General features: G+C 40.9%; 1 protein-coding gene across 14 annotated transcripts in view; it reads left to right on the plus strand.

The window, feature by feature from the left end:
* The window catches only part of LOC135224597 (uncharacterized protein F13E9.13, mitochondrial-like), a 537,654-nt gene that overhangs the window by 331,192 nt on the left and 192,315 nt on the right, over positions 1 to 14,147 (plus strand). For all 14 annotated transcript variants that reach the window (XM_064263749.1, XM_064263741.1, XM_064263753.1 and 11 more), the window contains exon 5: positions 3,371 to 3,498. In XM_064263749.1, coding sequence (XP_064119819.1) covers positions 3,371 to 3,498 — 128 coding nt within the window. The remainder of the gene's footprint in view (positions 1 to 3,370; positions 3,499 to 14,147) is intronic.

Here is a 14,147-nt window from a genome sequence, read left to right on the forward strand (position 1 = left end):
GGTTCCACTGTTATCAATATATTAACATGTACAGGCGGTCCACTGGTTACAACGGGGGTTCCGTTCTTGAGACGCATCGTAAGCCAAAAATCGTCGTAAGCTGGAACATCATCAAAAATCCTAAGAAAACCTTACTTTTAATGCTTTGGGTGCATTGAAAAATATGTAAACTGCACAGTATGGCATTTTCCATCAAAAAAACCTTCAAATATTGATTATTTTGCATTTTTGGTGTCATATTTCATCTCCCAGATGAGCGTTGCAGGCGTCGTAACCTTGGAACATGCGTCGTAACCCTGGAAATAATGTCTATTGACAAGCATCGTAACCTCGGAGCGTCGTAAGCCGACACCGTCGTAACCCGGGGACTGCCTGTATTTGAAAATGAGTAAATCACTTCTGTATAAAAAATGTATGTAGTCATGAAAGTAACATCAAAATACACTAATTAGTGAATAATTATCGATGGGAAAGGCTACAAATTGCCAAATTTTTCGTGAATAATTCATAGATAGGCTCAACAGAAAAAATCTGTGAATAGGTGAGTCCACAAATCTTGAGAATGCGAATATGGGGAGTTGATTGTAACCTCAATGCAAAGACTTTTTATTCCCTAGCAGTCCGATGCACTTTCTGGAAAAGTTCACATGAGTAGTTCTTGCAAAAACAGTAATTATGAGACTTTAACTAACTACTTTGTTGCTTTACCATACAATTTGGAAAAGTAAAGACAAAGGTTAGTATACTGTATGAACAGTTGTGCAGTTGTTATGATACAACAAACCTGAAAGCTTGATATGAGGATATCTGTAAAAAAGTTACAGGTTGCTACAAAGAAAAAAAAATATATCATTGTTCAAGTATCCCTTTTATACTCAGCAACCTCTACAAAAATGGAAACAAATCAGCTTAACATATACCAATCTGTAATATTGATCAAACTTAAGACTGTTATCCAACCCTTGGTGCCCGTTAAATTTCAAGGTAAAAATTTTTTTTTTTATATCAGTAATTGGGAAGGATGTCACTGATTTTTTTCATAATACTGGAAAAAAACCCATATGGAATGTTGATCATATCAGAAAATAAAACTTGCCTTTCACTTTCACTCCTGAGACCAAGTATTAGAATAAATCTGTGGATGTTATTTATGTAGGAATGATTATGACCGACTAGTAGTCAAAACTATCATTGATTGGCATGTGAATAGTAATGGTATCCAACAATACCATTTCACTAGCACTTCTTAACCCTTAAACGCCGAAGCGGTAAAAAAAAAATTGTCTCCCGTGTGCCGGAGGTGTTTCAGAGTGAGAGCGGAAGCGGAAAAAATATTTTTTTAAAAAAATCACAGCACACTTAGTTTTTAAGATTAAAAGTTCATTTTTGGCTCCTTTTTTTGTCATTGGCTGAAGTTTAGTATGCAACCATCAGAAATGAAGAAAATTATCATTATCATATATAAATAATGCGATATATGATAGCGCAAAAACGAAATTTCATATATAATTGTATTCAAATCGCGCTGTGCGCAAAACGGTTAAAGGTAACAAGTTACTTTTTTTCGTTGTAATGTACACTAAATTGCAATCATTTTGGTATATAACACATTGTAAAACGATAAAAGCAACACAGAGAAAATATTATCACAAAATAATGCATGAATTCGTAACGCGCGGGCGTAAACAAATATTTTTTTCAAAAATTCACCATAAATCTAAATATTGTCCTAGAGACTTCCAATTTCTTTCAAAATGAAGACAAATGATTGAATATTACTATACTGTAAGAGTATTAGCTTAAAATTGCAGTTTTCGACCATATCTGACGAGTTAAAGTTGACCAAATGTCGAATTTTTTTATATGTATATTTTTTATATGCAATTATTTCGGAAATAAGAAAAGCTACAACCTTCAAATATTTTTTGTTTTATTCTACATGAAATTGCGCACATTTTCATATATAAAACTCTATGAAATGCCTAATATGAAATGGAGCGAATATTCCGAGAATGGGACGTACGCATTTCAGAGATTTGTGGCGGAGAATCCGCGCGCGGAGGGAAGGAAAGATTTTTTTTGTAAATTCACCATAAATCTAAATATTTTGCTAGAGACTTCGAATTTGTTTCAAGATGAAGATAAATGACTGAATATTAGTAGACTGTAAGAGTTTTAGCTTACAATTGCGTTTTTCGACCATTTCGGTAAGTCAAAGTTGACCGAACGTGGTTTTTTTTCTATTTATCGTGATTTATATGCAAATATTTCGAAAATGAGAAAAGCTACAACCTTCAATTATTTTTAGTTGTATTCTACATGAAATTGTGCACATTTTCATATATAAAACTTTATGTAACGGCTAATTTAAAATGGTGCAAACATTACCACAATCGCACGTATGATTTTTTCGGAAGAGTTACCGCGGGGATGTAAAGAAAATGTTATTTTTTTCATAAATTCACCATAAATCGAAATATTGTGCTAGAGACTTCCAATTTGTTGCAAAATTATGGTAAATGATTGAATATTACTAGAATATAAGAGTTTTAGCTTACAATTGCGTTTTTCGACCATTTCGGTAGAGTCAAAGTCGACCGAAGGTTGAAATTTTGGCAATTATCGTTATTTATATGAAAATATCTCAAAATTGATAAAAGCTACAATCATGAGTATTTTATTGTTGTATTCTACATAAAAATGCGCACATTTTCATATATATAATACTTCATGTAACGGCTAATTTACAATGGTACAAAAATTATGTCAAAGTGACGAAATAATTTCCGAGATGTATCACAGATACTTTTTAGTGCGGCAAGAAAGAAATTCGCGCTTGCGCGCCTGCGTAACGATTGTAAACAAAACAACACCTTCATCCGTGAACTCCCAGCATCCCCCAAGGCGCGTGATTCAAAAGTTTTAGGCTGGTAGGCCTATAAGTATTTTTCCGCGAATTTTAAAAAAAACTTTTGTAAGTCGACGTAAAATATGTCCAGTCGGCACATGAGAGACAAAAAATGTCGACGTAAAATACGTCCAGTCGGCAGTAAAGGGTTAAGTGCTCAGGAAGACTCAGGAAGGCTGCAGAAGGAAGTTAGATTATCCTTTTCATGAACACTTGAAAATTAGCCAGGTTTCTTTGTTGTATGTACTAATTACAGATTAAAAAAACCTGAGTCTAGGTAACAAACCAGTGTTGTAGTCTAGATAAGAAAATCAACATTCTATGAATTATTAAGTAACTCCAATGATTAATTTTCTCTGCTTAGAAGATGGGAAAAAATATTTAATATTTTATTGATTTACTTGATAAAATTGCAAAGTTAAAATACTGTACCATGGCCTGAATGTTGGAATCTTATGGCAGTGCTCATGCCATAACAGGGGATATTAGCATAGCAGAAATGGCACAGGCTGCAAAGTTTTTCCTTGCTGATGGAGTCATAATCACTGGAGCATCAACTGGACAAGAAGCTGATCATGAAGAGTTAGAAGGTAAGTTACCGTAAGTACATTATTCGACAAAGCATATAAAAGTTCAAGAAAAAGATTTTATTTAAGCAAAAATATATTTTGTATAATTTGTAGGATTGTTTAGGATAAAGTACAGATAAAGGAATATGCATTTTACTGTTGTTTCATTCTACTAACATGGTAACAGAACCTGTTGTTATCATACAGAATAACATTTTCACTTTTTACATATGTATAGTTAGTAGGCAGTCCCCGGGTTACGACGGGGGTTCCGTTCTTAAGACGCATTACAAGCCGAAAATCGTCATAAGCCGGAACATCATCAAAAATCCTAAGAAAACCTTACTTTTAATGCTTTGGATGCATTCAAAACTATGTAAACTTCATTCTTATTGCATATTTCATCAAAAAGACCTTCAAATATTGATTATTTTGGATTTTTGGTGTCATATTTCTTCTGCCAGATGAGTGTTGTAGACGTCGTAACCCTGGAAATAATTTCTGATGAATATAATTGAAAAGCGCCTTAACCTCGGAACATTGTGAGCAAACCCGTCATAACCTGGGGACTTGCCTGTATTATATTAGTTATTATTTCAGTGATTTCCTGTTTCATTGGTATATTCCCTGTTTAAAGGAAAATTATGGATAATGTCTACTTATGTTGACTTTGAATTTTATGCAAACAATGTCCTGTTTATCAGATGAAAACTACAAGTAATGGCCATTTGAGCATCCTGCATGAAATAAGTTTTCACTGAGTTATGACATCAGTGGTTGTAGGGGTACACTCAGTCTGGAGCCTATTGTGAGATAATACCCCAATGCCCATTTGTAAGATGTTCAGTTCCATAAACAAGATGAAATTTCCTATCAATATCATCCATCAAACCTTTTGTTGTTAAAAAGTTAAATAAATCAGTGTGGGCTTTTGGACTAATAGGGACAACTGATGTCCTCTGTTAGAAAAATAGGTTTTGAAGAGAAGTCTAGAATGCACTCGTGATGTCCTGGGTTCTTAGTAGGTTCTGACATTAGGAAGACCAGAGCATTGATAAACCTTCTGTTGGAGCCATGCAAAGAATAATTCTAACATCAAGGAGATTTGGAGCTATCCATGTTCCTCTTGCTACCTGTGTAGTGGTATAGTCTACCTTCTTTGTAAGCTCTATTCTAAGGCTGTCAGAAAAGAAGTGGTGTCCCATGTGATCTGCAGATTGGAGATACTGAAAAAATCACTTGGAAACAGCAGGTTTTAAAAGTTTGTGGTGTCGTCCATCTTGAGAATAGTGTTGGCAAGGAGGTAAGCATTCACCCATAAGTGGAGAGTGGAGGTATTTGCAGGTTAGACAATCAAACATCAAACCTTGGTCAAGTTAATTGATGGCATCCCCTGCCTGTTAGCCATTGCAAGCATCTCACAGAGAAACCTCACTAAGTCATTTTCTTTAAAGATGGACACAAAAGCTGGTGACATGGAGGAAGTGGTATCCTTGACAGTGTAGAGGCAAAGAAGCTGAACATCTGGAAGGATGAAGAATGTTTATATAGATGCAATGGGGAGCAGATCAGCAATAGCATTGGAAAGAACAATGGCAGCAGTAGTGTGGCAGGAGCAGGAAAGTCAAACAGAGAGAGAGGGACAGTTGTGGAATGGTTATGTGGACTTAGGTCTGTGTAGAGATGATTGAAGCACCATCAGGTGGAGAACAATGGCAACAGAATAAATAGAGAACAGAAGTCTTAAGAACATTAAGAACACAAGAAAAAAATGAAGACAAAGAATCTATTGGTAATGTGCTGTGAAGAGATCATTGTTAAGCAAATTATCTCCTGTTTAACAAATAAGTAAGCAGAATTATTAGTAAAAATTTGAAAAACAAAGTCATGCTCACACACTTACAACTGCAGATAGCACTATTTAGTTGCATAGGGTTCTGTAGACAGGGGAACTTCAGCTCCAGCAGATCCCAAATCAGAGAGCTGTATTGAAACATTGGATCCTGTAGTGAAGTAGTTGGCAAAATAGTAGTCTGACCCTGGCTCTGGTCAGAGGATTGTGATGAGTGTCTATAGAAGGAGCCCCAGACACTTGAATTGCAAGCCCAACCAACCAGATTAATCCCTCTGCCTGATTGAGGTTAGCATGAGTGCACACTGCCTGTCTTATTTGAAACAATTCCAAGTACAGACAGCCCTCGGTTAGCGGCAGGGTTCTGTTCCTGGCCGCCAACGCTGAGCGGTTTTAAAGTCTACGGCCGCAGCACACCTTCTTTCGGAATACTAGACCAGTTAACAGTGGCCTAGACTAGTCAAACGGCGCCATAATCCCACAGTGTCACAATAAGTAAAATTATATTTATGTAGTATAGCACTATAGAATTTACTGTACAGAAGTACTGTGCAGTACATTGTAGTATTATAAATACTGTAAAGTGAAAAAAGCCTAGTTTTAAACCTTTTGGTGTCTAGAGTATGTAAAGATATAATAAGATTATATACAGTGTACAGGTAGCTTTAGAGTTCAAGTTACAATAATCCGATTTTATGAGAGACCAAATTACAATAGCCTAACTTTCTCCCATCTTCTAGTTACATAAGTTCAAAAACAGCAAAAGAGAATGATGAAGTATGGTTTTAATGTTATACTCTTTGTGTAAACGTGTACAGCCATGAACAACCGAACGAGAAACAACTTTTTTTTTTTCTTAGTACAACCGAATTGGATAATAACATCCATTTGGCTTGTATTTCAATCATCATACTATAGTACTCAATAAACATGCTGCCAACATAATCTGTTAAAAAAAAAAAATTAGTTCACAATCACGAGACATATTCAAGTCATATTTCCACTAAAAACACGTCGTATAAGGAAAAATAACCTTGTCTCATATAAGTCAAGTATCTTGATATTCGTTTATGCTAACCAGAAGCAAGAAAATGCGCTCAGAATTGCTATAAATATGGCAAAACAAACTGGTATTTGCCATCAGCTGATTTCCTAACTAAAACATTTTCCACTCTGCGGAATGCCAGCTTAGATCTACGGTAGTATTTTGTAATACAATAATATGAGAATATATACAATATTATTGGATACAGTGAAGTAATGTATAACTTTTTAAAAAGATTTATGGAAAAGATGCATATTTACTTTTTCTTCTGTGCTTATCTTAATTTTCGTCACTATGCCATCTATGTAACAGCAGCATCTCCAGCTCGTACGGTAATACCTCAATTTTTTGCTCATGTAACAAGGCAAAAAATCAACGGAGTTGCACAATTATATTTTGTACTTCTATCCCATGGAAAAACAAACAAATTGAGTGTTGCAAAATTGAATGTATATGCGAGTTTTGTCTTTTAAAATCAATTTATGCAACAATTGTAAATATAATTTGTTAAAATTATATTTACAATTATATAAATTAAGATTTTATTATTCGGGTGCGACCGAACACCCTATTGTCTTCATTATGTGAAGGGCTGTTACAAAGACTTCAAATGGACATGCGTACTGCCACTGTATCATATTTATGTCAAAAATAAAAAAATACCCTGTAATACATTTTTCATACACATTTTAAACATAAAAGCATGAAAACTTATAACAAAAAACTGAAGTTTCATTAACAAAATGAGTTATAATTAGCTCCCAAATTGATAAAATATAACCACGTGAAGTCTTTGTAAATGCATTTTTCAGAACAGCGGTAAACAAGAACAAGCATGAAAAAACATCCTCTCATAGCGTGAAGGGCATTTACAAAAGCTGCCCTAATTTGTATCATATTTATATACAAAAATAAAAAAGGGATTTTGACAATGGAAAAATCTATTTCTGGGGGAAGACCTGTGTCACCTGGTGAAAGGTCCCTATAGCACTCATTTCTAGGTATAAATAAATGCTAAATATACCAGAGAAAAAAGCCATATGGAATGCTAGAGTTACTACCTCCAGCTCGCTCACCCTCATAGGGTGTCGATATAGCACAGAGGCGAGTGGAAACCACTATCACAGATGCTTTGCCAATTAGAAGTCTCCTCTCTCAAAATCCCCCTCTAGAGAGGTGCCGTTACAACGTCTACCTTCCGCTCGCTACTACTACCTCTGCCAGAAACCCTCATTCCTAAAATACGCACCCAAGCTTGGGCCAGCTAAAGGGTGGGATGGGTTCACCGGGCGACACAGGTCTTCCCCCAGAAATAGATTTTTCCTTTGTCAAAATCCCTTTTCTGGGCTCGACCTGTGTCGGCCGGTGAAATAGTAACAGAGAATTGGCCATACAGGCTTGGAAAATAACGTAAACAAAAAATTTTTTATGAAAGGAAAATAAAAATTTTATTAAAATTATTGTTTTAATAACCAAGGTAAGGATAACAAATTACAAATGGTAAAAAGCACCTAATATGACCAAATCCATACTATCATGGGAAAAAGCAACAGGTAATGAACATAAAAACAAATATATAGTGAACTATGTACATGTACAGGAGTGGGTTGATGAGCAATCCAGTCTGGAACAAAAGGCAGAAAGGCAGGGATTACAAGCGAGGCAGGTAGGTGAGAGCGAGTACCAAGATAATTATTAGCAAAATAATAAAATACAGATTTAGAGTTACATAACTAGGCCGTATCAGGGGAGACAATGTTCCCTGCAGCCACTGCCGAATATTTAAGGGCCTCTAGTGTTTTCAGATAGTGGCGTTTAAATACTGTCGGGGATTTCCAACCCGTATATTTTTTAAGATCCTCGAAGTTCAAATGATGAAAATAATTAACTGAGGTAGCCACTCCCCGGATATCATGGACATGAGGGACTGAATCTGGAATGGCTTATTTAATAAAAATAAAGAATTTTTCTGATGCTGATGGCGGAAATCAAGAAATGGCCTTCACCCTTCTCTAATAAAAACAGGACCCGAAGACTTTTTAGAAGTTCTGCCCAGATAAGATTTTAATGTAATAGGACATAATGATGGGTCCTGTGGAAGAGGGACAATCTTCCATGGAGACTACCTGTTTTGTGGGTCTTTATTCTTTGCTAAGAATTTCCGATCTGGAGAGAGCAAAACTTCTCTTGACGGGAGGAAATCAATATGATTTGGTTCTCTAGAGAGAGCCGACAGTTCAGGTATTCTGGCGCTTGAGGCCAGACTCATTAAAAATAATGTTTTCCTGAAAAGGGTTATATATGAGCATGATTCGTTATCAGTATCTGAAGCCAACCTGAGTACATAATTTAAAAACCAGGAGACCGTGTGAGGGCGGTCTACCGGTCTCAGACGAGCACATGCTCTAGGGATAGACGAGAAGTACGAATCTGTTAAATAAATATTAAAGCCAAACTGAAATATCTTCCTCAAGGCAGATTTAGTCGTAGTAATGGTACTAGCAGCTAGGCCTTTTTCGAACAGAGTTCTAAAAATGAAATTGTCAGATTTGTAGTCATCTTCTGGACATCTGATTCTTTTAGGAAGATGGCTAGCTTCCTTACTGCCGAATCATACTGCCTGAGTGTTGATTCTCTTTTGTCTGACTCCACGAACAGGGTGTTTAGTGGGTCAAACTTCATGAAGTCCATAAAGTTAGGGCATTCAAAATTCTTGAGGAAGCTGACACAGTCCGAGTTTGTACTATTTGAGTCAGTTTTGGGTTGGGAATCCGTCTGGGACGGAGTTTCAACTCTAGTAGAAGAGGAAACCAATTTCTCTTTGGCCAGTTGGGTGCTACCAATGCTATCTGTCCTCTGAAAGCTAGGCCCGGGATTTGTTGGGAAATCCAATGGAATGATTTTGTGTCCAAGGACCACTCCGACCCCAGCGGAGTTGTTCTGGACAGTGAGTCCGCGATGACATTCCGTACTCCTGCCAGGTGAGTAGCTGACAGGTGCCAATGATGTTTCATTGCCAACAAAAAAATTGCAATCATCACTTGATTTATTTGGCTCGACTTGGAGCCTCCTCTTTTTATGCAATAAACTATCACTGCGCTGTCCGAGACTAGTCTGATGTGAATGTTCCTGGCCGGAGCTAGTCGTTTCTAGGTCAGAAAAATGGCCATTGCCTCTAGTACGTTGATGTGGAACTGGTGGAATGTTGTCGACCATATTCCTTGAACCTTCTTGTACTGAGAGTAGCCCCCCCATCCGCTCAGAGAGGCGTCTGTGTGGACTATCAGAGACGGCGGGGGAAATTGTACTTGGTACTGATTTGGAAAGACTCCGGACTTCCGTCCATGGGCGGAGTCTTTTCCTTAATATTGGCGGAATCAAGGAGATTTTGTCTCTGAACTTGTTATTGGCTCTTTTCTGCCAAACCTGATTGATATCCTTCAGTCTGGCTTTCAACAGAACATCTGCTATTGAAGCAAACTGAAGTGAACCTAAGATTCTCTCTTGGGTACGACGAGAAGCCCGTTTGTTTTTGAGGAATTGTCTCGTAGCTTTCGCTATCTCTCTGCACTTCTGTGCCGGAAGAGATAGTTTGTGTGTGGTTAGGTCCCATCGAATTCCCAACCATTGAAAGCGAGATGCCAGAATGAGACGGGACTTTTCCTTGTTTATCTGGAAACCCAGGTAGTCTTGGAATTTTATTACTTTGGCTGTTGCCTTGCGACATTCCTTGTCGTTGGTTGCCCAAATGAGCCTGGCGTCTAGGGAAGCTACTAACATCACCCCCTGAGCTCTTAGTTCCTGTACTACTGTCTCTCCTAGTTTGGTGAATATTCTGGGTGCTATGTTGAGCCCGAATGGCATGACTCTGAACGAGTAAGCTTGTTTTCGTAGTTTGAAGCCTAGGTATGGAAAGAAGTTTCTTGCTATCGGTACATGATAGTAAGCGTTTGTAAGATTGATAGAGGTGGTGACGACCCCACGGGGAAGTAAGGTCCACTCCTGCGAGACGGTTAGCATGCGGAACTTGTCACATTGAATGTATGAGTTGAGACAGGACAAGTCCAGAATCACTCTTCGTTTGTCCGAGTCCTTCTTCGGTACACTGAACAAATTGAAATTTCAGGTGACTGACTTTCTTTATTGCCTTCTTTTGAAGAAGGTCTTTGGCATAGTCTAGAGGGTCTGTCGTTGGAGTCTGATGGAAACTGACTGGTGGAGGAAGCCCTTTCTTCCATCTCCACCCCAGACCTTACGATACAATACTGTGGGCCCACGTACTGAAGGTCCAATGGTCCCGGGAGAGGTACAGTCTCCCGCCTACCTGCAGAGACTCATTGACTGGTTGAGGTCTTACTTCCTCTGCCTCCTCTGAAGCCTCTGCCTCTCAAGGAGAGAACTCTAGAGCCAGCTCTCTGCCGGTAAGCACCTCTGGCTCTGCTACCCCTTGCGTGCCTATTATAGCCTTGAAACGCCCCCTGTGTTTCAAAGGAGGCGTTGAAGGCTGGGGAAGTCACAAGGGCAGCCGAACTCGAGGGCTGTTGAGTCGGTTGACTCTGCAGCAGAACAAACTGCTGTTGTGGTTGTGCCTTGGATTTGGGAGACAGGAACTGCCTGTACCACTGCTTGAGGCAGAGAGGTCTGGAAAGACTGATGCTTCCTAGGCCTCTTCCTACTTTTGGTTCGTGGTCCGGGGGTCTCGAACTTCCTTTTAAAGGGAAGTCCCCAGCGGACACGAAGGTTCTGGTTAGCCCTAGCTGCCTCGCTGAGGACGCTGTTAACCACATCCTCAGGAAAGAGGTTGGCCCCCCAGATCGATGCCTTTATGAGCTTGTTAGGCTCATGCCTGATGGAGTCATTAGCAAAGACATGCTTCCTGCAGGCTCGTCTAGCCACTATGAAATCATACAGGTCCAATTGAAAAGCCTGCAGCAGCGACCGACTTCGTCAGGACCCGGAATAGAGGCTCCTCTGCAAAGACAGAAGCTGTCAACTCTGCAGTGATGACTGAGTTAATTGACCTGCTCAGCCTACATCTTGCTTTGAATTCCGCCTTAATCATGGTATCCGGAATTCTAGGCAAACATTCACTGAATTGTGTGGAGGCACACTCTGGGTCGAGTTTGCCCACTGTGAACGTTGCCAGAGCGCCATCCCAACACTCCAGATCTCCGGGAAAGAGCAAAGAGGTACCCTCCGTCTCTTTTAGTTGAGCCATGGGTTTATCCTCCATTCTGGCTTGCAGTGTCAATTCTGCGATCTTTGATGTGCAAGGAGTCAGAACGTTATCCGGCGCTACGAACATGGTATAGCAAGTGAGGCGTCAACTTGGTGTTGACACACTCCCATTCCGTAAGGGTGCAGACCCATGCCAACTGAGCCTGATCTCTAGGGTAGATCACTGTCTCTCTTTCGGGACCTTGTCTACCCTGACCAACACTTCCTCCGCTAGTCTAGCGTAGCCCAGGAAGGGGAATTGTAGGCCCGGCGGGAAGAACTCATAGTCTTCCACGGGTCGGGTTCCGCAACCCTCAATTGTAAGCCTGCCCTCTAAAAATGGAGCATGTAGAGGCAACTGCCATGGGTTGCTATTCTCAAATGGTGGGAGCTTGGATGCGTCCGGCACCGCAAAGGACTGCGGTGTGCTTTCGGAGTGGATAAATCCGGTCACCAATTCCTCCTGGGCTTGTAATCTTTGGGTCAGAGACAGGATGGACTGTCTGGATGTCTCTAGACCCAAGCCGAGTTGAGTGGACATCAATTGAAGTCTCAAGTCCACTACTTCGCTCATCTTCTGCATGAGAAGAGTGGCGAAAGCCTCCTGGTCGAAGCTGGACTCCGTTGGTCTGGCTTTAGAAGACTTAGTTCTTGACCCCTTGGGTGGGGGAGTAGCTTTGGCCGAGGAAGTCGAAGGCTTGGGGGCCAATGACAACCTGGCGGAGCCTGTCAGAGAAGGCTTGGCTGGTCTAACCGCCTTCGGCAGAGACTTTGTCTTCAAGGTTTTCACCTTGGGGACTACATAGCCCGACCTATTCCAAAAGGTCGTGGACTTCCCAGAGAAGCCCTGAAAAGAAGAAAAAGGAGTTACCTCCCTACCTTCCTCCTGGTCCTTGATGGCCATGGGCTCCGTCATGTCATCGCACAAGCCCTCTTGGTCCTCCGTGGGGGCTTGGGTCTCTTGGCGGATCCGCTCTATGATGGGAGCCGCTACCTCCGCCGCTACTGCTGCCGAAACCTTGGCGTTCGGGTAGACGAGGGAGCACATCTCCGACAGCACGTAGGGTTGGCCGGCTCCCATGTTCCTCCCAAACCCCCCTACCCAGGCCTTAAGGGTCGACATAGAGGAGGCCTTGAGCGTCAGATCAACCTGTAAGAGATAATTAAATCAGGTTCCCCAGTGTTGGGGACTTTTCCTCGTTATCTAGTTTGACTATTCACAATCGATATGTGTAGCATAGAATTCAGAGTAACAATGAGGTGAGGATGCTACCTACCAACTCATCTGTTATGTTCTTAACGAGGCCGTTACACACCTTGCAGGCTTCTGGGTGCCAGACCACGCGTCCCTCCAGTTGGATGGCACAGCTGGCATGAGACCGGCAGACCTCATGCCCATACGGCTTATAAAGGATGGCTGGGCACCCCACCTCTTGGCAGCGAACCATCTGTAAGTTGGAAAGATACATGAGTATCATCAAATAATGCCGCCGGAGTTATTTCCGGCGGTATGTGTACACTTAACCTAGTTACTTAACCAGCTAAAGGTAATATCAACTATAATCTTCAACTTACTTGTTTTTAATAAAGCTCTGGATGTCTCTGCCTACTCCGGAATCCATACTTTGGGTATTGCCAAAGCTATAACCGGCGGAGTGGGCCTGATACAAGAAGAACAGGGAAACAAGGGAAGACCTAAGCCTGAGTCAGATCACACCGGAGTAGAGTAGCAATTCCCAACCAATTGGAAGCGCATTCTCTGAGCCCAGTTCCACCCCACTGGAGTGGGCAGCAGCGATAACATAGAAGATGAAAAACAGAGTTGCGGGAAAAACAGTATGTAGAACTCCGGTGTATACTTCCTGGCGCATGTGATGGTAGACCACACTTCGCCGGAATAAACACAGGCCCGGAGACATACCAACAGAAGCTACATAATAAATTTTCTTAATATTAAGCTCTTGAATGTCTCTGCCTACTCCGGAATCCATAATCTCGTTATCACAATAGCTATAACCGCCGGGGTTGGCCTGATACGAGCAGAACAGGGAAAATAGGTAAAACCTAAGCCTGAGTCTGATTGCACCGGAGAAGAGTAGTAGTTCCAAGTCAATTAGAAACGCATCTCTAAGCCTAGCTCCGCCCCCAATGGAGTGGGGAAGCAGCGATAACACTAGAGAAGTACAGAAAACAGAGCGGCGGAACAGCGGTACGTAAATTCCGGCGTGTAGCCTCCTGGCGGGTGTGATGGTAGACCACACCTCGCCAGAAAAAACACAGGCCCAGAGACATACCAACAGAGATTACATAATCTACTAATTCCCCAATCTCCTCCGACTAATCCCCAGAACTGTGCTCTACGCTCTAGCTGTTGTTCATCGGTAGGATTACTTGGGCAGCGAGCTAACAAAGCAGCGCCGGAACGAGTCCGGGACAGGGGGTGGGGGGGGGGGGTGTCTGGAGGAGAGTGGACGAGTCATGATCGCCAGGCCACAGCAACCGATCAGTGAATACCACTTCTCGAGAAGCCGTTAACTAGCCTACTACTAAAGGGGG

Source organism: Macrobrachium nipponense, chromosome 12 (genome assembly GCF_015104395.2).
Source record: "Macrobrachium nipponense isolate FS-2020 chromosome 12, ASM1510439v2, whole genome shotgun sequence".
In the NCBI taxonomy this organism is placed as follows: domain Eukaryota; kingdom Metazoa; phylum Arthropoda; class Malacostraca; order Decapoda; family Palaemonidae; genus Macrobrachium; species Macrobrachium nipponense.